A 27,627-nucleotide genomic window follows, 5' to 3' on the forward strand; every position below is an offset into this window, starting at 1 on the left:
CGGGGGGGGGGGGGGGGGGGGGGGGGGGGGGGGCAAAAGAATTGTTGCTGATAAAGGAGGTGGACCCCAGCCGGACACTGGTGGCTCCCATTTTCTGCGCTCTCTTTGATTCACGTGGGCATTCACCCAGGCTAGAGAGCAAACATGATCAGCTAAGTCTACTGACTCACTTAAGCACGCAGACACACACAGACTTACCTACACACAGAATAACACAGTTCTATTACCATGTATTACCTAGAACCTGGGCCTTTTTAAATGTGTGTTTTTATAAAGCCACAGTGGCCTGTCAAGGAAAACTGTTAAGTCACAAGTGCACAACTACTGTGTCAGCATAGCCACCTTCACCCCTACACCTCTATATACCCCATTCCCAGACAAACACCCAATTTTAAACACCCATTTTCTTAATTTCTTATATATTATCCTTACTATCTTACTGCAGAGCAAATAAAGTACCTTGCTTGACCTTCTGTTGATTTTAAGTTATGCTGTATATGTGAAGTCAAACACAAAGAAGTAACTCTTGTTTTTTGCCGAGTCAGAATATTATATGGAGTTATTATTAAAGGAATTATTGTGACTGTGTGGTTTTACACTGGGATGTTATCCCAAAACCATTTTGTGGTCGCTCTCTCTCTCACTTAGAGAGCTGCAGACTTCTCAGAGTCTGCACTATATGTTGCAGTACGTCATAGGGTAGGACCTGGGTCATAACACATATACTGTACATACGCACACACATCCCCATGGCATGTGCAGGTATCAGGTTTTAAGAAGTCCTGTAAGGAGCCTAGATGTGCGGCCCACCCTGTGACAATACTAGTAGCGCACGTGAGACTGAAAGGCAGCCATTGATAGTTATGTGTGGCAGCAGAAGGATAGGTTCTGTTCTTACACATTCCTGCTCTTATTGAGATGGAGCGTGAACGAGGGTCAAAGGGAAGTGGTTATGGTTATGGATATTGGGGGAGCCTTGGGCTGGATTATGTCGAATAGGCACAGTTAGGAGAGAATTGGAAAATATCCAGTAAAAGTGGCTACTCTTATTGGGCCCCAGTGGAAATGGTAGCTCCAATTTTTTGTGAGGTTTTCTTGTTCTGAATGCTGCCCTGTTGAATTCATCTTACACCTTAATTCCACTGGGTACGGCTCAATAATGACTCATCTGTGATGTGATTTTATTCCATCCTCTGTACGGCTTCATACCTCGCAAGGAGTGTTTCAGAAACGTTTTTTGTCTTTTATTGACTTGCTCAGATTTAGTTGATTTGATTATTTTCCCTTGATTTTTGTGCTCCTACAATGCATGAGTAGGCTACATATTTAAGATGTTTAGATCTGTTTCAATTGTATTTATTGTTGATATATAATCGCGAGTCGGTCGAGTGTTTATTTTGAAAATTGACGTATTCTCTACACCGTTTCTGTGTCTGACTTTCTGCCCACTTTGATCTGCTCTGTGCTGCTTGACGCGGCTTCCATCAAAAATAGACTAGCCATGTATTCTCGGCTGAGTAAAGTGAAGAGCCACTTCTGAAGAATGTCTGCAATCAGCTCTAGTTTCTGCTTCACAGCCACAATGTGACACAGCCATCCCCGGTGGAATCCAGGCTTTAGAGTTTCTCCATCCAGACTGTGCTTGAGAGGCCACAAAACTGCTGTTTAATCACATGGCCATAAAAATTATATAGCTTATAGGACCTAGCGATGAACTTTATATATTGCACTTGCAGAAGATGAGTAGACTTAGCAAGAATTCATGTAAGCATGTATTCACTCACAACTTCACTCCTTTACTTACTCACTCACTGAGAGCTTTACAGTCTGTTTATGAGAAAATAGTACCAGTCAAGATTAGAGCAGTTTATATGCAGGTCTACCTTATCCGCTTGTTGGTTTTACCCCAGCTTCTCATTACAGTCTTATGGAGGAATGATAATAGCAGCCTGGGCCTTTAGATAATGGAAACAAGGGCCAGTGGGATGAATGGAAGGTTTCCATTCACCACGGTGGCACCTCAACAGACTGCAGTGGCATACATGGCAAACGCTTTTTCTTTTACTCTATCCCACAATAAAATAAAGGAATACCGTTGGTGTGAAAACAAACTTGGTTGTCATCACAGTTTCTTATTTTACATTCCCTGTGCAATTCTCTGCAACCCTGTATTTTCATGGTTTCAGCAAAATGGCAAAATGATACTGTGTATAGATCAGATTTTGTCATACCGTTAATACTGTGGCCTTTGAGGTTTTATGGCAATATTGGATTTTTTTGCATTATAGATAATAATAATGTTGCCTTTATTGGTTAGGTATTAAATTTAGTGAATAGACAAACATAAACAAAAAAACATATTGCTCACTCTAATTTAGCATCAACTCTCACTAACAAAGTTCTTAAAGAGGTGGTATTATGCTCATTTTCAGGTTCAAAATCTTATTTAGGGGTTGTACCAGAACAAGTTTACATGGTTGAATTTTGAAAATACACCATATTTTTCTCATACTGCACATTACTGCAGCTCCTCTTTTCACCCCATGTGTTGTACGCTCCACTCTTGAGCTACAGAGTGATGCATCTTGCTTGTACAAAATCTTTGTTGGGAGTTGCACATGCACAGTTCCCAGGTAAGGACTACTAGCCACTCAGAAGCAGAGAAGGGCGGGTCGTAAGAAACAAGGTAGTGTGATCCAAATCAAAGCCGCTTCAGACTGCAACTGAAAAATGCCGAAAAATGCTACCATAGCGCAAATTGATAGACTTGACTGCTTCGTTTTCCACTGAAGGTAGTACCCAGAAATAGTATGTAGCTTGCCGTCATTGCGACGCCACACACAACTGCCGCAACGTAATGTTCAATGCGACACACACACCAGCGATTCACACAGCTTTCTCTATTTTAAGTTAAAACGTTTTAACATTCCTCAGAATGTAAAGACAGATAAGCGGTATGAAAACCTTCCAGTTGTGTTTTCCTCTGCTGTTGTTGCTGCAGTGGTCTGTATGACATTTTTGTTCCGCCATCACTTCTCGTAAAACTGTCAATATTCAAAATCTACACAGCTGATTTCTCACCTCAAAACTTCTCAGAAGTGGATTTAGTGATGAAATTCCATACAAAAACTGTAAAATATAAAACTTGGCCTCTGTCTGGCGCACGCAGTGATGATGCAGTGAATAGTGACGATTCACTGCATCGCTTGGAACCTCGATGGAGGTGAGGTGATACGAAAAAATGTACCTGGAAGCAGGTACAGGTATAACATTTCAGACTCACCACTCAGACTAGCTTGGTTTGAGGGCGTGCCTGACCCCCGCTAGCCGCTTGGCAAGCTTTATGACGCATTTTCATTGTGACGCCACAAGTAAAGGAAGTGAAGGGCTGGACTACAAACAAGCTGTTTTCAAGTGGTTCAGAGCAGAGCTTTCTGTGGGAGATGGGAACTCCCTTTGGGCTGGACTTTTTCACTTTGCAAACCTGTTACATGCACAAAAAAGATATATAACTCAATAAAGGAGAGGGGAAAAGCCAACAAGCATAATACCACCTCTTTAACACAACAAAGTTTTTGTGTTCCCCATTTAATTAATGTATGCAAGACAAGGAAATTGCTGTGTGCTATGTTATGCTGTATGATAACAGTGGTACTTGAACAAAAACATGGACATTGCTAGTACTGTAAAGATGAAGTTGTAATTGCTGTAAAACATTACTTACCCTTACAGATAGATAAAGTATTTATGCATGTGGTGTTTATTGTCTTAATTCATCTGTTTATGTTTAAATAAGCTTTCCCCAGATAATTAGCTACTTTTGAGCTATTTTTTGTAAAGAGATAGAGTCTATGGCATACACTGCCAAATGAATTCAAGCAAACTAAGATCATTACACATACAGCTAAAATGTAACTAGAGCTCATGCTAGTCCTTATCACAGTTATTTTAAGGTCTACTGACAAAAAACATTATTGAATGCTAATAATGTTTAACCAGTTACTATTGTGACCATTCATGGACATTTTGAAGGGCACTTTGATGTTGGACCACAGGGATGATATATAATGTATTTTTACAGTATGTGTGACTTACTTCACTGTGTAATTCAACTGACATTTTAGATTTTGTACTTTTGTGCAGGTTGAAAAAAAACATGCTAAAATGTCTACTATGTTTCAATACAATATTAATTGCATTGTCACTATCAAATAAACAACAACTTAAGTTAACAAAAACAAATGATAACTTAGTGTGCAGGCAAGAATAGAAAGACAGAGAACATTTTTAAACATTTTGATATATACTCTGACATGAACTGCTGAAAACACCTCTGGAGGTCACCTTATATAAAATGATTAGCTATACAGGCTAACGTCTTTATATATGATTTCTGAATCTAATATGTGCGACTGTTAGCAGAAAGGTAGCTGACCCAAAATGCGCCCATGGCCAATCTATACGCTTAACCCATCTTTCTAAGTTGTGTGCGCCTTTGGCACTCCGTCTAACACTCAAGCTGACTGACTGACTTACTCTGCAGTCCATTAGCTAATGATGGTGGGTGCAGCCTCTGTTCTCCTCAGCCACCCTCACACATCTTTTGCTGTCCTTCTCATTCTCCCTTGCTGCTGATAATATGCAGCAGCCCTCAAAGACAACCAAAGTTCCTGCATTTCTTCTGTCTCAGCAACCATATGATTGGTTGCAGCAACCATCAGCAACCATATGATTGGTTGCTGGGACATTAAATTTGGATCTGAACACAAAGCAGTGGTCGTCAGTATATTATTTGTTTTTGTGACCCATGACTTGGATTGGTGGAATCATGTAATTCCAGAAATCATGTAATTACCCAGATATGTAGTTGATTATAAGTTGATGGGACACTAAATGATGGGCGGGGCTTTCCCTACTCAGATGGACTGTTTCACACAGAACAAGAAATGACAGCAGAGAGAGAGATGAAAGGAAAAAGAAAGAGGGTTGACGGGCAAACAACTATGTTGATTCTGTCGTTTACATGACTAATATAATAATATAAATAATATCAGCAACAAATCTCTTATTCATAGGTCTTCACTATATGGGTCAAAGTCTGTCACTGGAGCAAACTGCACCTTTATATGATTAGGGCAATACATTTAATTTGTGACAGAGAAAATTGCTGTGACATGACGCAGAGTTTGTGCCTCCACCATGTCCGTTATCTAGTAAATCAGGACACCTCATCCTGTAATATTGCTTCTGTCCACTACCAACTCTTTCAAATCACACTGCATCTTTTTCAGAAAAAAAGACGCTTCTCTGGGATTGCTGATGAAGTCTTTTTTGATAATTTGGTTCTAAATAATTGTGCATCTTTGCAAATTCAAAGAAACTGATATTTGCCTGATAAGGCAGGGAGAGCACACCTCCCTGCCCTCCCACGGGCCTACGTAGAAAAGCCATAAGGCAGGGAGAGTATGTCCCTGCCCATCCATGTGCATACATGGAAAGGTAGAGTGCAGCAGTAAAGACCCCTCAGGGAACAGAACAGAGCAGGCATTACTAACAGAATGACATGAAAGGAGGAGCTGGGGTGGCGGCGCATAACAAGCTGCTTGTAGAGGAAGCAGCAACATTGTGAGCTGAGCTTGATTTCGTTGCCTACCTGAACTAACGCTATGCTTGATATGTTGTGAACCACTGTAGATATCACTAGAACGTAATTTCTCAGTAAAACAGGTCACCTTTGGGCTTTCTCTGCTTTTTCACTGTGGTTTCTCAATCCATTGCATCAGTACACCTGGCAACGTGGCCTTTTTACCCTTTTGTAAGCTGTCCTTCTTACTCCTCTATATTCCTCCCGCTCCCTCTCTTTCACCCTTTATGTGTCCTTATACTCCCAACAACCTCACCTGATGCCTGGGTGCTCACGGGCCTGGCCTTTGAGCACCTTGCTCTGGCTAGCATTATAATATCATGCAGCTGCTGCTGTGAAGTGAACGCGAATACCTACTGCATCTGTGTTATGATTTTAGTGGTAATCGCTGGTTCATTGGAAGGCTTCAAATGGACAGGTGGGCTCTCGAAGTTTCTATCCACAAGCTTATTTTCTTTGCATGTTCCACCATATCGCAGACACAGACGAGATGAACTCACTTGACTTTCCTCTGTCTCTTTTTCCTGCGCCGTTTCCTCCATCGCTGTGGTGTAACACCACTTGAATCCTCTGAGACCTCTTGCTACATTTTGTGTCTGTAATTCTCGTAAATTTGTTTACAGAGATGGACAAATGTTGTCAACAAACTCCAAAGTTAACACCCATTTTTACAAGGAAAAAGCCTCTCATTTTTAGATCATCTGTGAGTGATTTAATCAGGGTATACAAGCCTCAGTGTGGAGAGAGAAACTCAATGTTCTCTTTACTGACTGGAATCTCAAGGACTTTTTCTCTGTGATATATGAGGGACGTAGTCTCTCTTTAATTAGCGCTGACATCATTTGGATAAGAGAGAGACAAAAAGACGGGAGGGAGGGTAGGGGCTGATTGACAGAGACTGCAGAGTGAAGAGAAAGATGGAGACACAGTTATTTAGAAAGAATGAAGAGTGACCTAAAAATACGGCAATGAACTATTGGCTGGGAGAGAGAGAAAAGAAAGGGAAGGGGAGAGTAATGTTGTAAATCATCTATACTCTCTCACTCAAGACTTTCTGGGAGAGGCCATGTGGAAAGCTGTCACAATTAGCCCACAAGTGGTTCAGGGGGTGTTGTATACGTGTGCTGAATGTTTTGGTGAAGTGAATTTGGATTAAAGCTACAACACATTATCATCTCCAGCATACATAATGTTAAACACCCATAAACTAATGATGTTTGCTTTCTTTTATATTTAGAAATTAATTAATTGATAATGAATTTTCTTTTTACAGTTCATATGACACGCACACGCATTTGTCTTTGAAGCTGTTTTTCTTTAATAACCGCCTGCTGTCATGTGCACCAGCTCTTAATCTTTCCTGACCATAAGAACAGAAGCGTTACTGAACACACGTGAAAAGAATGTTAAGTTGTTTACAGCATAAAGATCATCAGCTACCAATCGAATCAACAAGTCTATTGGCCTTTTAATCACACAAGCTACTCGTGCCATCAGCCTTTACTAATGATAAAGATTTCCATCATCTTAAGATATTTGTGATGGCATCTGTTACATTGTGCAACATGTAATGTATAAACTCATTTCTGGACATAACAATTGACTAAACTTTGTGTTCTTTTTTTGTCTCTTACAGACTTAAGTCAGAATTACTTCCAATTGTGTATATTACAAATATATTTGCAGCTGGGTAGGCAATATATTTTATTATATTTGTTGAAATTCTCTTTACATCCCTGCAGCAATCAACAATTGTCTGACACAAAATTTAAAAAAGTCTGTGACTGTCGCAGGACTGTAAAAAGTATGGCCAATCATTTCATTCAGTACGAATGAAATGATTGGCTGGCCTTCCTGCCTGTCTACCTACCTAACTGCCTATCTGCAGACACTCATGAAAATGTGTTTTGGGAGAGTGGCTTTGGAGGGAGACTTGAAGGGAGGGGGTGGGATTTTTTTGGTTGGATACTTTCAAAATCTAGCTATCTCTTGCTAGATTTTCAGTGTTGCCCCAGCTGTAAGTGAGTTAGTTTCATAAAAAATGTAAAATGAGACTCAAAGAGAGGGACTTTATTCTCTCTATAAGATTAATAAGAGGTAAGACCTATGCCCCCTGGAGAGACGTTCTGTGATTGATGTAGGCATTTATCTGCTGTAACATTGTTCTTAAATTGCATGAGTGCATGAAAAAATTGTCCGGTGTCGTCACCTATTTCCTTTTGTACTATTCTTGAGTCACATAAATTCTGCTTTCTGTCTGTCACTCAAAACTAGCTAGTTCACTATGATCAACAAGTCTAATCACAGAGAACTCTACCTGTCCATCATTAATGAAATTGATTGTAAGTCTTAACCAGCTCATCCTCAGACATGTGCATTTTTTAATTGATGTATTCTTATTTACAGTAAGTAAATAACCTGCTCAGTTACAGTGTAACTCTCCTATTATAGATAATTAGCAATTGATAGAATCTCTGCCAACTCCACCCTGACCCAGATCATCTTTGGAGACCCGGGCATGTTGTTTTTTTAGAGTAGACGCTACAATTACTTTTGTATCTATTATCTATAATGTTGCTGTCCTAATCCTGGGTTGATCGCTGTGTAAGGCCAAACTGGTTAAACTCAACACCTTAAAGCCTACATCTGTCTCTTTGTGTGGTTTAATGTTAAACAAAGTTTAACAGTGTTGTTGAATGAGGAGAGAGACTTCTTTATTCCACCCCCCCACCAGATTTCCCCAGATGGTTCAGGGTTTGAACTGGCAACTTTCCAGTCTCAAACTTGCTTCCTTAACTGCAAGGCCTTCACCTCAACACTGCTATTCCTGCAAAATTCAAGTAGTCACCTTAATGTGTAAATAATGGGGAAATTGTTTTTTATTTGGCTGGATATATTATATTTGATTATTTGATGGCAGTATATTGTGATAACAAACTGTTAAGCATAGTATCCTTTTTTTTGGTCATTTGGATGGTACAAAAACAAAAGACTACCTTTATAGAGTTAATTGTGCCTGAAACAGTAGGTCTAAGATTGTTGATGATTTTTCTTATTTTAACTTGATGGAAAATGCACTAGAAAATAGAGATGGAAACCCTTCTGCTGCACAAGTAGCAGTTTCTGTTTTCATATGTGTTGCAATTAGATGGAAATTGTTACTTGTTTAAACACAATTATCATAATGCTCGAAGGCAAAACTCCAGTCATTTGAAATAAAATTGATGCCTTGGGTTTTCTTTGGAGAAAACATCATAAACAACCATGTTGCCAAAGTAAGAAGGATCTTCCTGTGCAGTGGAATAGAGAGCCCACCAGGATGTGAACCAGTGGCCTGGTGTTCTCTTTGCGTTCCTGCTACTTGGCTGCTGATCAGATTTTTTGTTTCTTCTTTAGTTAGTAACCGCAGTGAAGTAAAAACCAAATAAAGCTAATTGCGTTTGCTCTCAGTCACTTGTTTTTATTCATTCTGGTAGTTGGTTACTGTACATAACTCTCACTGAAACATTCATATTGAATGAAATTTCCATTTCAAACATGGCATCATGTATCTAAACCCAAAGAGAAGGAGATCACTGTTGCCACTTTTGATTTCTGTCTTTGAGAGCAGTATGTTTCACTGTCATTTACAGGTATATGTGATCTTATTTCCTAATTTTTACTGGTTAGTGAATATTTTATGGTTATGAGTAAAGAATGTCAAAAAATATCTTGAGATGACAGTGACTGTGGTTTGGATAATGGATGTAAGCAGCAGTTGCAAGAGCTATTTGCAGGGACATGAATAGCAACAGACACAATTTGCAGTTTTGAACTTCTTGCCAGAGTGAAGTCAAAAATTTACATATGTGCACATATGCTTGCACACTTGCACAAATGTACACCATTGAGACAGTGCAATGAAGCTTGAAGTGAGTTCCTGCGAATACAATAGTACAACTAATGGCACAGACCAAGTGGTTTGTAGTAGTCCTATGAGCTGAATTTCATTTCAGATATGGTCAGGGACAGTTAATATAACACACTCTCAGTATGTGACTATTTTTTTTTTCAATTTTAGTATGCTTGACCAACTGCTGTAGAGGAAATATCTGTGTATCTTTATTGCAAATGGTAAGCATTTCTGAGCTCTCCTAGAAAGTGTATTTAGTTGTTCACTTTGGCAGAGCTGACAATTATAGTACTGTTCCTAGAGTTAAACAGGCTGTAGCAATATGCGATCAGACTGTGTGTGTGTGTGTGTGTGTATGCATGTTTATGACATAAACTATGGAAAAGCAGAGAGAGAGAGGGGGGGGGGGGGGGTATACTTCTCTGACCAAACAAGCCCACTTCATCCCACAATGCAATGCACTTGGGGTGAGAGGAGGCTGAGAAAGTTCCCTTGGCTTTACAGGGTAATCCCTTGATAAATAAACTCGGAAGACAAGACCACCGCTGCTATCTGTAAACCAATACTCCCCTAGAGGCGGGATGGCCCTTGCTGTGCTCAGATTACACTCCCTTGCTTCAGGATGATGACACACACACATACACACACATCAATTTTGAGTTAAACAGATCCTGGTACAAACTTTTTTACGGTTAAAATAAAGTACGTAGTTAAAAAAATACTGATCCATCCTGCCTTCAGCAGTAGAAATCTAAATCTAAATTTGTATTTCCCTAAAGTCTCCCCATGTGGACAAAATGCATCCCACCAATCTGCTCCCTCCATTAGTCTCTGTCCTACAGCAATCATATAAGGAATGCTCCACAAAATAACTGAATTTGTGAAGGTATAACAAAGATAAAATGGTGTTCACACACACACACACACACACACATACAAAACCAAGTACTCATGCTATACCCAAATGGGATTTTCATTCTCACACCATCATCAGGTCAGGAAATTTGATTTATGGCCATGTTTTAGCCCATGTCATTTATTCAACCACTCGTCTGATTGGCCCTCAGGATTATGTGGTCATAAGATCCAACTTATAAGAGCATGTCTCCTTTTCTCAGGCGGATCCATAACGAGGATACTGTTTGTTTTCCCTATAATGACTTTGTGTACTGTTTACACTTTTGTATGCTTAGTTAAACATAAGAATGCTTTGGTCAGGGTTTTCTTTTGAAATGCGGACCTTTCTCCAATCTCTTCTGGCCTCCTCAAAAGTTGTGCATTTTTGAACCTCTTCTCTGTGGTTTGGTTGTAAAAATAACGGAGTAATGCAAACAGAACTGTGAGTGAACTCCTCTTGATGTTTACATTTTTGTCTTGGAGAATAGCTAAGTGTTATACAAAGGCAGGTGAGAAATGGCACTGGATTTAAAACTTTAGTCTGCCTCTTTGAAAAGTTCCCAATGACTGGATTAGATCCTGTCTTAATCCTCCATTTATCACCACTGCAGCGAAGTGATAACCTGAGCTCTTTTTGGTTGTTTTTCATGTGCTAATTTAAATTTATCTTTGGGTTCATGAAATGTATTTAAAACTTTATATTGACCTTTTGGGAGGCTGCTCGTCAGTAGAAAAGACATTATAAACACACTATTTCCATAACAATAAACAGTAACTATTGTTACTGACTTGTCTCAGTTTCATCTCAGCCCTTTGCACACCTGTCCCTTGCACAGCCTGCCAGCTTCACCACTTTCATACAAAAACGCACTCTCCCTCTTTTGCACACACTGTACTGTAGACCTCCAAAACACTGTGTCTGGACATGATGTCATGGAACTGTACAATGTTTGAAATATTTGTTTTGAATCCTTGGAATGTATTTACCAGAAATGTATTTTTGCTAAATAAGGAAGCAGCATACGGTGCAATTTAAGCACATCTTTCATATTGGCTAAGTAGTAGTAAGTAGTAAAACAGGTTTAAGCAAGTTTGCATGGTAAAATGAATCAGCCTTAGCATTTATAACTTTACTGCTTTAACTTTAACAAAACAGTCCATTTTAAAGGTTTGAAATTTATAAGTGTTCTAATATGAACACACCATGTGGAGATGACATTAAAATGAAAACAATAATTGTCCACAGAAGCATTGCAGCACATGCAAAGAGCATTTGGCTTAGTGTGTTGAAAAGACAACAGTTGCGATGTTCTATCTTTTCTCACCTCCACAATGTAATGTGTGTGTGTGTGAGTGTGTGTGTGTGTGTGTGGCATGTTTGCATATGTATGCTGCACGCTATGCGCATGTGTGGCTGTTAGCCGCTCTACCACATGTGAGCATGTTTTATTGGTCTACGGGGAGTTAAGGTTAATGCAATAAAACAACCTTCCCCGTGCCCAACGTCTGCTTTAAGAGAGAGGATTTAAGACCAGAATGTAGTAAAGCTAAAGTGGGAGAGGAAGGCCAGAGTGAAGTGAAATGTTCAGGTAGTTAGTTTTGCTGTTAGAAAGCATCTCTTGGATTCCTGAGCCACTAACAATCCCACTGCTAAAGCTAGCTGTTATGTGACAACTTCAAATTAAACTCCATTTATAAGGCACATGAGATGACGTATTTTTAGCAAGCTGGCGAGACACATTTTGTGAACATTGACACATATTTCAGCTGCTTCCAGACTTACTTATCCAAACTCTCCCCAGCATTTGGACACACCCCTTCAACCAACCATTTAAACACAGATGCTTGATAGTTCCCTCCCAAGTGAAGTTTATGTATTTGTTTGTGCATTCCATTGTTTTGGACCCCTCACAGGCCACCCTAAATACTTGCATTTCTGGGGCACTGTGTCTAACAAGATGAGAAAAGTTTGTGCAATTGCTTAGATGTTTTTACAAGCAGCGACGTCCGGAGCAGAACCGCAGGATTAGTATCGCTGCATCAGTTATATGAAGCTCGACCAATTTCTGATCCTTTTTTGAATTGTAACTCACTGTACTCTGGGTGTGCTAGTTGTCAAAACTCCCCGCTGTGTACACATGAAAATTGCGAGCTTTCAAAAATAAAAGTCATTCAGCCTTAATTCCAAACAGTGAATAAAATGATAAAAGAGTGTTCTCAGACAAGGAAGCAATATGATCATCTCTTCTGGGAAAAGACTATGTTTGCTTTACTGAGTGCAGGGAAACATCAAGAATGAGTAACCTTCCCTCAATGAAGTCAAACGCTGCTTCTTACTGTAAGTCTCCCTTTTCTAAACCAGTGAAGAACAAGTAGAGCTGTATGATGCCCTTACATAGTAGAATGACTCATCCCTCTAGACAAAGCAGTGTATATACATTGATCACTATAAGGAGTTACTCAGTCCAGCATGCAAGATCCATTACACTCTGTCTCTTTAGCTAATTGAGGACCACATAATAACACTGGCCAGAGGCTTTTAAGCCAATGAGATGTCATTGATTTTACGTCCTGGCTTGTAGCACACACCCCTTTTATTCTTGTGACCCCGCTGTCTCCTCCTCTCCACTGCTTGGCTTTAATAGCCCACTGGAGATACTATGCACACCTGCATTCAACGCCATGAGGTAGTGGAATGTTCTACATTTACTGTCAGCCCTCCTGGCAATAACTCACTCATCGCACCATTTTCTGTCATCACATCCCTCACTTCACGCCCACCGTTTTCCCATGTTGTCCGTTACTCTGAAGTTCTCTGTTCCATAATTCTTTTTACCTCTCCTCACCCAGTAATCATTCAATCATAATGTAGGCATTCCTCATTTGAAATGGATAGCATCACTGTGATGAAAAGTGACTTTGAATGACTTATTTGCGTGTATGTGCTTTCAACTGTGCAGGTGTCAATTGGAGGTTTATGGAAGTCACCCTGCAGGTCCACCCATGCTTGTATATGTTTTCCTAGCTTAACAGGTATGTGTGTGTGTGTGTGTGTGTGTGTTTGCTCTATCATCCCCACAGGTGGACAAGGTGTGTGGCCTGTCTACTGGGGAACCTACAGGCATGCAGCCAACTAGCCCAGAGGTCACAGCCTTTACCTTAACCCCATCTTCTGCTCTTCCATCTGCTGTCCCCTCCCAACCTCTACCAGAGCAGTGGCTGGGACAGTTAGCTCACTTGAAGAGGTAAGACTGCTGTACTGTGAAGTTTACTACTGCCTTTTGTAAATCCAAAACAAAGCTGCAGCTTCAGCTTTTTTTGCTCAATTCAATTAGTGTACTGTTATATCAGGTCAATAAAATGTAAAGTAAATTTGAATTAAAGGAACACTCCTCAGGTGTGCATGACATAGTCTGAGGGGTTGGTCAGTGTATGTTCACAGCTACCATCACTTCTCTCTTTCTTCAAATGGTTAGTTGGACACAACACACACCCACACCCACACACACACACACACACACACACATAGTAAATTTAGAGCCTGGCACTGAAGTCCATGCCCTCCACCTGGCCTCTGAGGCAGCCATCCCATGCCCACAGCAGCTGGCAGTGATGCCAGGAGAGGGGGAGTGTGGTTAAGATTAATCTTGACTGACCAACAATTTCCTGTTTACCCAGACGGCCATACCACCAACTCTGCACACCAGCCGGCCTCAGCTTAAATAGCACCACACACAGAAACGCGCACACACACAGACATACACTTGCAGCGTTGCCTGCCTGACCTCGTCCCAAACCATGAATCACTGCACTGATGCCAGCCTAGCTGACAGGTCTGGCCTGGCACTACCACCGCCATTCATGGCAGCACAATCCAGCTCCCTGCCTTCTGCCAACCCTGACCAGAGCACATGTGAGCGCTGACCACTTCAGAGACATGGCAGCACCCGCTGCAGTAAAGGGAGAGTAGTCTATAACACAAAAATATGAAACATGATAGAGTAAAGCAACATTTATGTTTTGTTTTAATGGAAAAAAATATGAATCAAGTAGCTCAGCAGAACTTGGTTGTCCTGTGAATATTTAACTATTTGCACACGTGGAGATGTTTGCTTGTGTGTTTGTTTTCCGACTTAACATATACATTACATATCAGTATCTGTTTGCTGGTGTGGTGTGGGGAGAAAGGGTTATTCATTTATGTGTGGTGTGGCCAGTCTCTGCATGTGCATGAATAATCACTCTCTTTCAGGGTCAACTGACTGTCTTTTCTCCCTCCTCCCCACGTGTCTTGTCTTGTCATCCTTTTGTTTCTGTTTCTTTTTCTTTCTCTCACCCCCCCCTATTCCTCACATCCCTGCATCCTCCTTGCTTGCAACAATATCCCCTGGACACCAACTCCCATCATTCCCAGCTCGTTGCCCCTGAAACCCTCCAAGAACAATAAACATAATCTGAGAACGCTCTCTAGGTAAGCATGAACCCAGGGGTCTTATTCCTCTCAATCTCTCACACACTTTAATCAGCAGTGAGCTCATTTTGTGACTAGTCAAGATACCTGTGACGTTTAATTTGCAGTTAATTAGGTTTGTCTTTTGAGTGACTGAGGCATTTTATTTTTATTTTACAAAACCCTTCATATTGTCTGTTGTTCTTGAACAGCGATTCCTGACACCAACCGACTCAGCACTCAACCTCTAATTACCCCCGCTTTTTTTGCTCTGCCTCATGGGTGGCAACAACGTGTGTCCGATCAAAATATTATGCCACTGTTTTGCTCGAGATGACAGCGTCTATATTGATGACATGTGTTAGAAGATCCGGTGAAGCAAGCACATTGCCGCATAATTGAGAAATGCGCTGACTTAAAGAAATGGTCACATTCAAAGCCAGTTATTTTCTCCTACTGTCAATATCATCATATTCATTCATCACATACATGTATTGTTGAATGGAATGGAGATACTGTTGGTGGTATGGTACCAAATAGTTGAGAAAGAGTGTTCACCAACCACACCAGGAATGTTGCCACAATTTCACAATGCATTACAACTGTATGTTTTCTAACATGGCTAGTGAGTCAGAAAGATATGCTGTATGTATAAAAATTACTCTGTGTCTGCTTTTTTTCTTAGGGAGTTCTTAATGTACCTGCAGCGCTACAAGTCTTTCTTTGCAGCGTTGCCAGAGATGCTGTGCGAAGGGGAGAATGTAGTGGATGACTCCACGTGCTGGAGCGGAGATGATGTGGTGGAGAGGTAAGGGTTAACTATACATTATAAGCTTTAAAACGGCTTGAGATTGTGGAAAGTAAAGACTTGATAGATGAGACATTCATTCCTCCTGGATAATTACATTACATGATGTTACTTTTTGTTAAAAAACAAACAAACCAGACGTTCCTGCAAATCTGATATTTTGTTTTGTTGAACACAACTAGATTGTTACTTTGGGTTTTTGAACTGAAAATAAGTAAGACTTTCACTATTATGCCCTTCTGCTGACCCCTTATTGACTTGTATGCACCAAAATCCATTGTTCTTTTCAGATTTAGGAAGAGCAGTGAAAATTGATTTATATTTAGACTTGTACTGCTGTGAGAGCTGTTTGTTCCTTGTGATTAGGCAACGTTTTGTATCTTGTTACACCACTTTGCCATGACCAGTTGTTGCATAAACATGTGTTTCTGCAGCACTGGAGTTTGGAGATGAGAACTTTCATTTTCTCCAGATGGCACGGCAGTAGAAGCTGGCTTGTGTGCATTTTTTTTTTCAAACATGTAATTTAGTTTCACCTTTAATAACTCTAACACTTTGCTTTGAGAAGCATGAGTTTTGAATACATTCAGATTTGAGAAAAATTAACTAACCCTCTGTGCATTTGTTCGTCTGCTGGTGTAGGATCATATCAGTCTGTGAGTCAGTGTGGCTGGCTGTTGTTAATCAATGTGAAAATAAGGAAGTTATTAAATCCATCTCAACATTGAGTGAATGCAGGCAGAACAAATAGTTGCTAGGCTCCCCTCTCCTTTGTATTAGAGTCAGTTAATGATTTGTTATCTGTGCCTCTCTCTCTTTCTTTACTGCATTCTGTTTCTTTCTTATATTTATGACGTTTTTATTTTGTACTGATTTATAGGTGTGTCCCTGGAACCCTTTTTCTGCTTATGGTTTTGGGTGCATCTCTCAAAGACTGAAGTACTTGCTGTGTGTGTGTGTGTGTGTGTGTGTGTGTGTGTGTGTGTGTGCGGTTATGTGCTCTCTCTCTGTCAGCATGAGAAGAACAGAGAATTGCTGCAGATTACTGAGCCAGTGCGAGTCTGCAACTGATTCCCCCTGCTGGATCTGTTTCTTAAATGCTCTAGAAACTCAGTCCACAATTATGACAAGGTTATGCTCTCCTTCTGCTGTGGTGGCCCTAAACTGGCTCCCATTACCATAGCAACCTCAACTCTTGTCACTGCCAATATTGGCATCAACAGAGGAAAACAGAGATCCTGGGATGTCTTTTCCCCACGATCCACCCTGAGTGTGTGTCATATCATTTGGCCCTTGTCCGTTTTGCTGGATTAAGCCACGCATTAGGCTTTACATAACTACATAGGAAGACATTAGGCACATGAACAGATGTCTCGGATTCCGAAAATACATTTTTATTAGTCCCAGTAGATGGCAAAAGCATTTTGTTAGAGATTTTCATGAACAAGTTAGCCTTTAATTTGCTTATAAATAGTTAGCTTTCAAAATATCATTGTTGTTTTAGTTTGGATCTCTTTTCATCTCTTCTCTCATTCTCATCTGCTGACTAGTACTCTCCTACCCTTCCCAGCGGCAGAGGTTCTGCCAATGGCTTAGACATATTGAGCAGACCACCCATTCATCAAGGCCTGTGACAGTGTGTCACATTCTCAGCCAATGTGTGTGTGCAAGGTCCATGATCAGGAGCATATGAGGGAGTAAACACAGGGAGGAGCAATCGTTCAGCACCTCCAACACAAGAAATATCTACTCTTGACAAGATACGGCTTCTTTGTCTCTATTTAAAGTCAGTTCTTTATTTCTTTACTCTGTCTGTGTCTAAGCAAGTGTGTGTGACTTTTACTACCAAGGGCGCTGGTTTTTCAGTGCTAATGGGTTGTAACGGTGTGTTATCACACACTCCCTGGTGAGAGCCAGGTCTTTGCTTGTGGTGTCAAGGGTTGGATAAGAAAACAGTACCCTACTGAAACATTTGGCACAACTCATAAACTGCCCAGATTGGCCTGTGGCTATTCAGCAAACCTCCCTCACTGTATCTGACTCTGTTGGCATGTATTAGAGAGAGAGGGACAGGGCAGGGCATGAAAAGGGTTGACGTTTTGGTGCTGCGGTGCCCCCTGTGCCTCCCTGTGCCCCTGATGAGGGAATCATGATGGAGTGATGCGGGGTGGGGGGGGCTTGGCAGCATAAAGACCCATTGTGGAGTCAGTGGAGTGGGGCAGAGCCCTGCCGTGGGGACCCCCAAAGCCTTGAGCTGAACAAAGACCCTCCTATGAGGCTGCATGGGAAAGACTTGGACATCACTGCGACTGCTACTGCCACTGCCCGCACCATGCCTGGGAAAGTTGCATGAGAACAGGAGATGAGAGAAAGGTAGATAGTGAGAGGCAAAGATGAGAAAATATGAGAAGAGATGAGAAAAAGCGTGCACGGAACAAGATACAAACAGTATGGTTAAAAATGGGCATGTGACGCCGCTATGGTGTTAGTCCGTGCCATACTCTGACTTCCTGTATGGTGGGCACACAAAGCCTCTGAGGGCTTGGTGCCTCCCACGAGAGGCCATAGACACATAAACTCAAGCACACTCCCATATCTATCCACACAGCATCCATATGCTACACAGCAGCTGGAGGGGTCATTCATTCAGACACAATCATATTGTGCTCGGCAAGGATACACATATCCACATGTGAGAACAACACACACACACACACACACACACACACACTTGTATAATACTTCAAAGCACATCAAAGGCGTTGGGGATTGAAATTCCCTTCCTGTCTTTATTCAGCATCTGATGACGGGGGGGGGGCAGTTGTACTTACAACTAAAAGTGCGTGTTGGCATGTGCTCAGACATCTCTGAACATTTACAGCATCACACGCGTGAATACTTTGCACCATCTTTTCCGGAAAGATAAGATCAACCAAAATTACCACGTTCTTTATCTTGATTAGCCAGTTACTGTATATCTATAGTCTCTGCACAAACTGTAACTGATTTATCGCCATCTCTCTACACTTTAATTATATTATATATAATTACCACCCCTATTTCTGCTTGCCTTTTTAGAAACCTTTGACACATATATAGAGATGCAGGTTATGAAACAAGGCTGCAGGCTATAGCCACTGTGAAGACATCATAACGACCTTGATTAGCCCTTTGACTGAAAACACATGAAGAGGTAACCTCAATGAGACTTTCATTAGTCAACAACTTATTGTTAAATTTCTCCCAGACATAATCAGACCCAAAATTATTGGGTACGAATACAAATCAAGGGGAAATAATATTTCAAATCAGGACAGGTTTCAAATGTAAAATGATGGCAGGTTATTGTCAGGATCCTGAAAGGAGGTAGGTGCTGCTCACTGGATTGAAATGAGTAGTGGTGATTAGTGATTAGTCCCCGTGTTGGTTACTCTAGGGTAAAGCCAGACTGCAAGTTAGGTGTAGCCACCTCCACCCACTTTTCGATGGGAAGCAGAAAATCAGGTGCATAACAGGGTCACAGGTGGCAAAAGAAAGACAGGTGGAGCAGTTTAAGTGAGTACATTGCTGACCTGGAAATGGCGAAAAACCATGGCATGTTATCACAACTTAGATTTTCAATGTTTTTAATCTAAATACAAATTGCAGCATGCCACTTTATTGCTTAAATTTGACTTATTTCACATGCATCTCATGCATTGATCTGTTCTCCCAATGAAAGTTTATTGAAATAGCTATGGAAGCAAATAGTAAACATCATTTGGCTTTACAAAATGATGGTTCTACCTACAAGCAGCTGATTTTGTGTGGCATTGCTGTAGCTTTAGACTTACTTGATTAAATGGAGTTGCCACTTAAATCCTAAGCTGATGGTATAAGTAATGAGGTATATGTAATAAGTAAAAGAAATCGGGGAGAGTCGATGAAGAAGCTTTCCTGTTTGAACCTAACCTATAAACTCTTTAGGGACTAACTTTGTACTGAGCTGATTTACACACTGATTTATACAGGCAGACTGTATATTCTGAAGGGGGAAAAAGAAAGAGCTAAGATCTTAGCATGGGTGTATGCACATGTGGGTTTGTAGTGCATATGTGTGTACATGTTCTTTAATGAAAAAGGAGGACTACTAACTCATCACTATACTTTGGGGATGATTCTAAAGTTTTGGATTAGCACGAGGCAACAGACAATTTAGCAGTGTAAGTGCTTCTGAATGCCTTGCATTTTTATAAGGTTATAACAATCCATTTGTTTATCATTTTGACATCTGGAATCCATTCTGTTATTGGAGGGAGGCGCAGGAAGAGCGCTGCACCGGGCAAAGCCCTCACCCCTCACACTCTCATTCACTTTCTCTCCTTCTTCCACTACCATCAACTCATAGTTTTTTTTCTTCCCTGCCTTCTCTGTGTCAGTCTCTTGGGTCAGAGCAGCTCGGTTAGAAAAATTTAAGGGAATTTAATAATGAAATTCTATCAGAGGGAACAATAAATTAATTTCTATATGCAGAGGAGGGACATTCCCTCCTCTGAGTTTGTGTGTGCTGTGTGTGTGTTGCTAAGGGCTTTTGTTAGCAAACGCAAGCAAAACACCAGCAGTCAGTTCAGTCCGTTAAGTATGTGAATTCTTTAAAATGTAGACATTAAGACAGAGATGATGGAATGGTGGTACACAGAGTCATGACCATTGACATCAGAGAAATAATGAACAGTAATGGAAATGAATAGTTTTTCCCCTTTGCTCCTACCCTTTCACCTCTTCCATTTGCATTTGGTGCCTGCGACGAACCTCTTAGTCCTTTCTCTGTCCCTCCCACAATCCCTTCTCTTCTATTTCTCCTTAGCTCTGATTCACGGCCCATCCCTTTCCCATAACCCTGGGCTGCTGCCTGGAACCTCAGTATGACCCACTCCACATTACTACATTGCTTAGTATTTTCTCTCTTTGGGGCTGCATCTTTATGTTGTGTTGTGTTGTGTTGTGTTGTGTTGTGTTATGTGTGTGTGTGTGTGTGTGTGTGTGTGTGTGTGTGTGCATGCATGTGAGAGAAAGAGAAAACAACTGCGATCATATTGCACTAACTATGAGTTATTTATTTTCTCTGCTGAAATGCTTGGATTGTGAGAGCTTGGAGTTATGGTATTTATAAATCTGTAGCTGTGCACGGGAAAATATGGGGAAAAGGTAGTTTGCGTAGATGGTGTGTAAGCAAATGTGATTTAGTTGGCCTAAGTGTAAAATGATTTGCCAGTTTGGGACTTAACATGCCTCTGAGTGAAGGGTGTTTATGTGTTTCGGTCTCCTCAAGTTTGTATGGATGTGAAATTTCCTTCAAACTCCTCTCTGTCGTACTATAATCACTTTTATAGTTGGAATACAGTTTTACTGCCTCCTCCCTTCTGTTCTATGTCCAGCCTGTGAAGTGGGTTGAGCTAATACAATTAAAATGCCACAATAGACCAGCATGTTTTACTGGAGCAGTTCCTACCGGGCGAGGAAGACATAGTGTACCCACCTCTGTGCTTGCCCATTGGCAAGGCATCAATCTCATAGCAGGAGAGGATGACGAAAAATAGAGGGATCGACATGCTGGGGAGGGTGAAAGGAAGTGTGGATGAGAAAACAATGGATAGAAGGAGAGATGAACTGATGAAAAATGAGGGATGTAGGTCAGTGGCAGCAGGAAGCAGTGGCTTTAGGAGAGCCCTCTGTCTTTGTGGCTTAATTGCCTCTATGAGCCTGTTTGAAGTCCTCTCTGCTAGCATGTCTGGGTGCCAGCCAATAGTGGTCTATGTGGCCTGTGTGTGTGTTTGAGAGGGTTGTGTTAGCCTCTCAAGCATCTCTGTATCTAAGTGTGACACACATTCTGATGCACCACCGCAGTGAACAGAGGACAAAACCCTAAAAAATGTTTCCTCCTTGATGTCAGCACCGCTGATTATATGCAGTTGCACACATAAACGCCACACCGCCCAAAATATTACGTGTAAAACGAAACAGTCTTGGACGAGTCCTCCAGGACGAACCCTGCATTTTAGAGGCAATTTTATCTTGTGTCATAAAATTGCTCTTGGAAGACACCACAGCCATGCAATGAAGTGCTCGTTGTTTCTCGGCACACGCTCTGTGATGCTTACCATGGTGTCGCAATGTTAGAGCTGTCTCTCCCTGTATCAACAGTCTGGTTCCTAATGGACCTAATATAGGAATTTCAATAACATTTCTATTTCTTTTAACATAAAAAATTAACGGTTACAGTGTACATCACATTTCTGTGACTTTTGTATAATGGCAGCCTGACTGACTTTTACTGTTTTAATTTCTGAAAGAGGGAATTTGAATGGTGGAACATTACCCACTTGCCTACCAAAATAAGCCACATATTTGCCTCAACTTCAATGAAATGATGAAGTGTAAGTTTTAGTGCAGTTAAACCAAAGAAAAACTAAGTTCTCAGGTAATACTAACTTACTCACTAACATACTTACTGACTCACTCAGTTTGGTGTGCATTTTAACACTCTTCAAAGGCAGAGAAAATCCACTTTCAAACCTCTGCTTTGATCCAAACACGCAGCTCGCACTGTAGCCGTGTGGACATGGGATTATGGTCTTACTGACCATCACACTATTTCTGTGTGCTACAGACAGCGCACGCTCTATATGCAACACATGCACACACCCAACACACATCAACACTCACACAGCATGATCACATCTGACTTACAGAGTTGAATCTCTCTCCGCTGTGACTATTTTTAGGCACGGCAGAATTTACGAATGTCAGTTAAAGCTTGATTGAGTATAAGTTTTATGTCAGAATTTGTGCCAAATTTTGTGTGATGCAATGTATACCTGTATGTCTGAATTTGGGGCCCATAGCAAGCATTGGCAAGATTCCATGTAGCGTTTTAGTGTGAATGTGTGTACCAGTTTTAAGTGTTCAGTGTGTGGTATTTACCATCAAAGTGAGATTCTGAACAAGACGTTTGGTTTGAATCCAGTTGCACGTTTAAGCGTTAGTCCAAGTTGTTGTCCAACCCGAGAAGTATGTAAGTTCAAAATGATAATGAATGACAGGCATGGGAGGAGGGAGGGAAAGCTAACAAAACCAACTCTGTACAAACAACAAAAGTACAGTACACTACTGTGGATGGTGTTGTGTGTGCCTGTGATCTGTGCTCGCTGTGTGTGTGTGTGTGTGTGTGTGTGTGTGTGTGTGTGTGTGTGTGTGTGTGTTTATGTGGTAACCTGAAACCACAGGGAAAACGTTCCTTGAATTCCGGGTGGGTTTGGTGTCATAGCTCGCTCACTGGAGCCCACTGAGTGGTGCTGGGAATGCGGCCTCCGCACGGAAGAGCTACAGAATGAAGGGAAAGTCCCCCCCACCCCACCTTCATTCGTCCCTATACACTTCACCCTGCTGCCAAATATTCACATACAGACACATATTTTACCAACTAACCAAATAATGAATATGTAGGCAAAATACAGGTGTAGAACAGTACCTGTGAAGACGTATACAAGAACTTTCAACTTTCAAAACAACTTTTTATTTTGCCTAACCCTTGACCTAGGGTGCTAAACTTAACCCTGTTGCCCTAATATACATATTGTGTCATTTGCTATATACTGTATTTGTGTTATGACAGAGAGCCATATCTAATTCAAAAGTCTACACCTCATGGGTATCTCATAGCCAGAAGGGTCAGTCATATTGTGTCATAGTGATGATGCACAGAAGGAGCCAGTGTGAACTGGATCTGGCTCATATATGGCTGCCAGATTTGGCTAAACTTTGTGGGTGCAAATTGAGAATCAGCTCTATTTAGCTGCACTCTGTATGCCCAAATGAAATAAAAACAGGCACATAAATAATACATTGCACAAAAGCACATGTACATGGTCATCGTTGCTAGGTAATACTGGCACGTCCATCAGCTGACAGGGACATCCCACAGTCGTATACACTGTAGGCCTTTAGCCTTTTCTGAGCTAAGTATCTCAACAAAACAGGTAATTGAATATGTTGTTTCCTAAAGTGTAGGTCAACTGAACATATAATAAAAGGCACCAGATTTACATTAGCAGCACTAGACTGAAACAAGAATAGGATCTATTAATTGATGGGATATTTAGGCCTGCATTTTTTAGCCTGTATGCATTTGAGAGAGACAGGAGAAAGACACACAATTTATTGATGCCTGTAACCTGTTTAACATAACACATCCACCCAAGCCTGTGGCAATAACAGTAAAGTTGTTGTTAATTACACTGTACAAAAAACCCCATATAGTGTAATTGGCAGTTTACAGTTCATTTGGAAAGACTAACCAATTAACAAGCCCCACAAATATAAATAAATGAGCGCTCACATGCTGTGTTTTCCAATCAAATCTATTGCTGTGTTTTATACATGAAAGGCAACCAAAGTAGAGAGCAGTAGTCCATATATGGAAAGTGTTTGTGACTTAAACAAATGCAATTTCGGAGTTGAACCAGACAATAGAGATGAAAAGATAAGAAAAAGTACAGCAGGGATTTGCTTAAAATGGTTGATGTCATTTTTTGGAGGTGATGACAATGCCAACAAAATTATACATTCAAGAATGTGACTTTCCTATAATTTCAAACTATCACCTGTTCCGTTAATAATCTATGTAGAAGAGAAGCCTTGCAAAATCACAAAAGCACTAAAGAAGCTTTGTAATTTACTGGAACTGTTTGAGATATCACAACAAAAAGAAAATGCTAGAGAGCGACTCATAAAAGTGACACTGTCAGTGACTCCTAATGCAAACCTGGACTGTTCAGATTTACCATACTGACTGATTTAGGATGATGTGTCCAATTTCCAACCTGTGGCAGATTGACAGGTAAGCCTGATCATGACAAACATGCTTGTTATGGCTTGGATTCCTGCCAAGAAAGCCATTTTGGCCATGTGTTTGTCAGTGCTACCATCTGCCCAACTTCATTTGGATAATAGCTCCCTAACCTTTGCCCTTCTTTTCTCTGACTGCAGTACAGTCACTCTCTCTAACTCCCTGACCTTAACAACACTGTGGTATATGTAACCCTATATATGTTATTCTGGTGTTGAGTAGCTGTAGTTAAGCTTGCCTCCTTATCTTTTTATCTACAAAATGCTCTCAAATTTCCATCTTGCTGTCTGGGTACCATTTCTGAGTGTGTGTGTGGAGGCGTGCCTATATTCTGATTGCACATAAGCATTGTAAATGTACTTTGTTACTTGGTTGTCTGTGTGTGCCCTGTGTGTTCATGGCAGAAGATGGGAGTGAGTTGTGCTCCCATGTGCCCTTTGCAGCAGCAGAGAGTCTGATCCCTGACCCCCCCATTCAACACCCTCGCAAGCCCTCTCCACTCTCTATTCGGGTATGTCTGAGTATGTGGATGCCTGTGTATGTTTGTTGCCTTGAGTCAGACCTACTGTATGTTTAAGTTGAAACTGGACTGTTTGCACTGAGCGCTCTTTGCTTACAGAGGCAGCATACACAGTTCAGTCCAGATGTGACATCATGCCTCGCTCTTTCTGTGTTTGTCCATGTTTATGATACACTTTGTTCAAACGGAGCTATTCTGTGATTGCAAAGCATCTAGTACAGACAGATTTAATATAAGTACAGAAAATCATGACATATAGTATATTTAGTTTTATCCAGGGTTAGCCCCTCGACTGGTTTTTAGTTTACACTGGAGCTGTCAACCTTAAGCACTAGATCACACCATTCTGGTCTGGATCAGTCAGACAGACAGACAAACAGGTGGTCGTACCACACCAGAGGATCATGGTCCACTCCACCCGTCTGGGCTCCAAGGCATAGTTTACTGTCCTGTCTCTGCCCCTGCCTGCCCTAGTCTGCCTTCCACACACCAGCTGCCCATCCAGTTCCCCCCAGACCTCTGACCTCAGTTATCCATGCCCTCCTTGGCATCTGCGCATGTGGCTGGAAGGGAAGATAGATTCATCATACTAGCTCTTGTAACATTTTCTTTCTATCTTTTCTTTCTTTCTTTCTTTTAATCCTCCATTCTCACGTTTCAACTAATGCTCTTTCTTTGTTTGTTTCGGTAGTGTCATGTTTTCTATTTTCCTTCATCAAACTTGAGCTGGGATGCAGTCTCTATCTAACTTCCCTTATCTGTGACTTTCTCTTAAATACATCCTGTATCCCTTTGTCTCATGTATATTCACACAATATGTTATCTTTAGTTGTCTGGTGGAACTTTGTGGAATTTAAATTGCCTAATGCTGCCACCTATTGGGAAATTAGTGTAATTGCAGTTTAGTAGAGTAAATTGAGATATATGCTTAATCAGTATACTCAAAGTTATGGGGGATTCAAATTCACTTCCATGATGGAAGTCTGTGAATTTTACTTGAATCTTCCCCACTAGGCTTGTTTGTGCTATAGTTATATAGATGCTATAGCTTCAGTAACTTGCATACATTAAAATCTGAGTCAGAAATTAGGTCTAAAAGGGTTAACCATTACTAGTTCTAATTAATTCTAATTAAATTCCGCTCTAGCAATGGGTTCACTGTCAGCCATGATTACTGCAAAGAGTGGCAGAAAATTAAACATCCTCTTCTAACTTCTAACTCTGAAATCTTCTCATTCACAATCATTGGATTTGGGGGGGGGGGGGGGGGGGGGGGGGGGGGGGGGGTGCTGCCTTTGTCAGGAAATGATGCTTGTCTGCATGTGTTTTGCGTGTGTGGGCAAGGCGGACATGACTTGTTCTTGTTTCTCCCATCTAATGGAGCCACATAGTCTTTTCCCAGAAGTCTGTGTGGTCTGTTGACTCAGCCTGCAGTTCATCTGGCTGGTACATCGAAGCAGGCGACACAGAGAGGTGGGGAACAGTTACACCCAGTGACAGACACAGATGGGACAGTCAGTCCTGGGAATGTCCTCAAAGCAAACCACGGGCCAATTACAGTTGTTATCTATGTAACTTCCACCAGAGACTATTAAAGCTTTAAGCACTATAGCTATATTGTATGTTTCCATTTGTCTATCTCTAGCACTTGAGACAACCAAGTTTTAATTACCAGTGGGCATTCTATCGTTTCAGCAGAGCATTAGTCTTTACTGTGTAATAACCAAAGTTAGAAAGTTTTGCATTGCGTCCTTTTTGTGCAAAGTATCAGACCACTGTACAGCAGATGAATGTCACCATTATGAAAATAGGATATAAGATTCTATAATGACATTCACAGTTCTACAAATGGGGACTTTTTCAACTAAGGTGAATTATATTTAATTGAATGAAACTAAACTGTTGAAAATGATTTTAACTGAGACACACCTGGTCAAAAGTCTGTGGACCCTTACCTGTGACTAGTTTAAGTGCCAAAAGTGATAGACATAACTATCAAAACCAAGACTGAGATGATGAGGGAGGCTTAGTGATCTAAGCTTTCTTACTTTGCAATTTTTATCATGCTTTGTTTGGGACTAATATCACAAAGATCTGCCTGTGATCTTCGTGAGAGCCATGTTTTGATTTGCTTAAAATGAACAAATGCTGTTAAAAGCCTATTAGTCTGAAGGCATACTCTCAGTTCAGTATTAAATTCAAGCTCAGAATGACCCGATGCCTCTAACTGTGGCATTCAGTACACAATATTGGCCACATGAGTGCAGTGTTGAAGCATATTTTGCTCTCTTGTCAGTCTAATTGTATTGTCCTTGTAGAAAATGAAGTGTATTCCAAGTACTGTCATTTATATTTTGTATTTTTTTCTGTATAATTAAGAGTGCCCTTCATCATTATGTCAGTGTTTGGAGGTAGAACTAAGTATGGAGAGAACATGTTGGATCTGGTGGATTCATACAGAGAGTAGAGGACTATATACATGACACTGAGTTGCAAGTTTGATTTGCTAATGTCAGGATTTGCTTACAC

The 27,627-nt window shown here is 40.9% G+C and overlaps 1 protein-coding gene across 3 annotated transcripts in view; it reads left to right on the plus strand.

Moving 5' to 3' along the window:
- The window catches only part of gpc5c (glypican 5c), a 110,161-nt gene that overhangs the window by 28,774 nt on the left and 53,760 nt on the right, over positions 1–27,627 (plus strand). Inside the window, exons 4-7 of one of the 3 annotated variants that reach the window (XM_046052316.1) lie at positions 13,515–13,678; positions 14,848–14,904; positions 15,569–15,691; positions 16,706–17,015. In XM_046052316.1, the coding sequence (XP_045908272.1) occupies positions 13,515–13,678; positions 14,848–14,904; positions 15,569–15,691; positions 16,706–16,874 (513 nt within the window). In that variant the 3' untranslated portion in view covers positions 16,875–17,015. Of the gene's footprint in view, positions 1–13,514; positions 13,679–14,847; positions 14,905–15,568; positions 15,692–16,705; positions 17,016–27,627 lie in introns of those variants that run through there. The other 2 variants (XM_046052313.1, XM_046052315.1) reach the window with 2 other exon arrangements.

This window comes from Micropterus dolomieu, linkage group LG06 (assembly GCF_021292245.1).
Source record: "Micropterus dolomieu isolate WLL.071019.BEF.003 ecotype Adirondacks linkage group LG06, ASM2129224v1, whole genome shotgun sequence".
NCBI lineage: Eukaryota > Metazoa > Chordata > Actinopteri > Centrarchiformes > Centrarchidae > Micropterus > Micropterus dolomieu.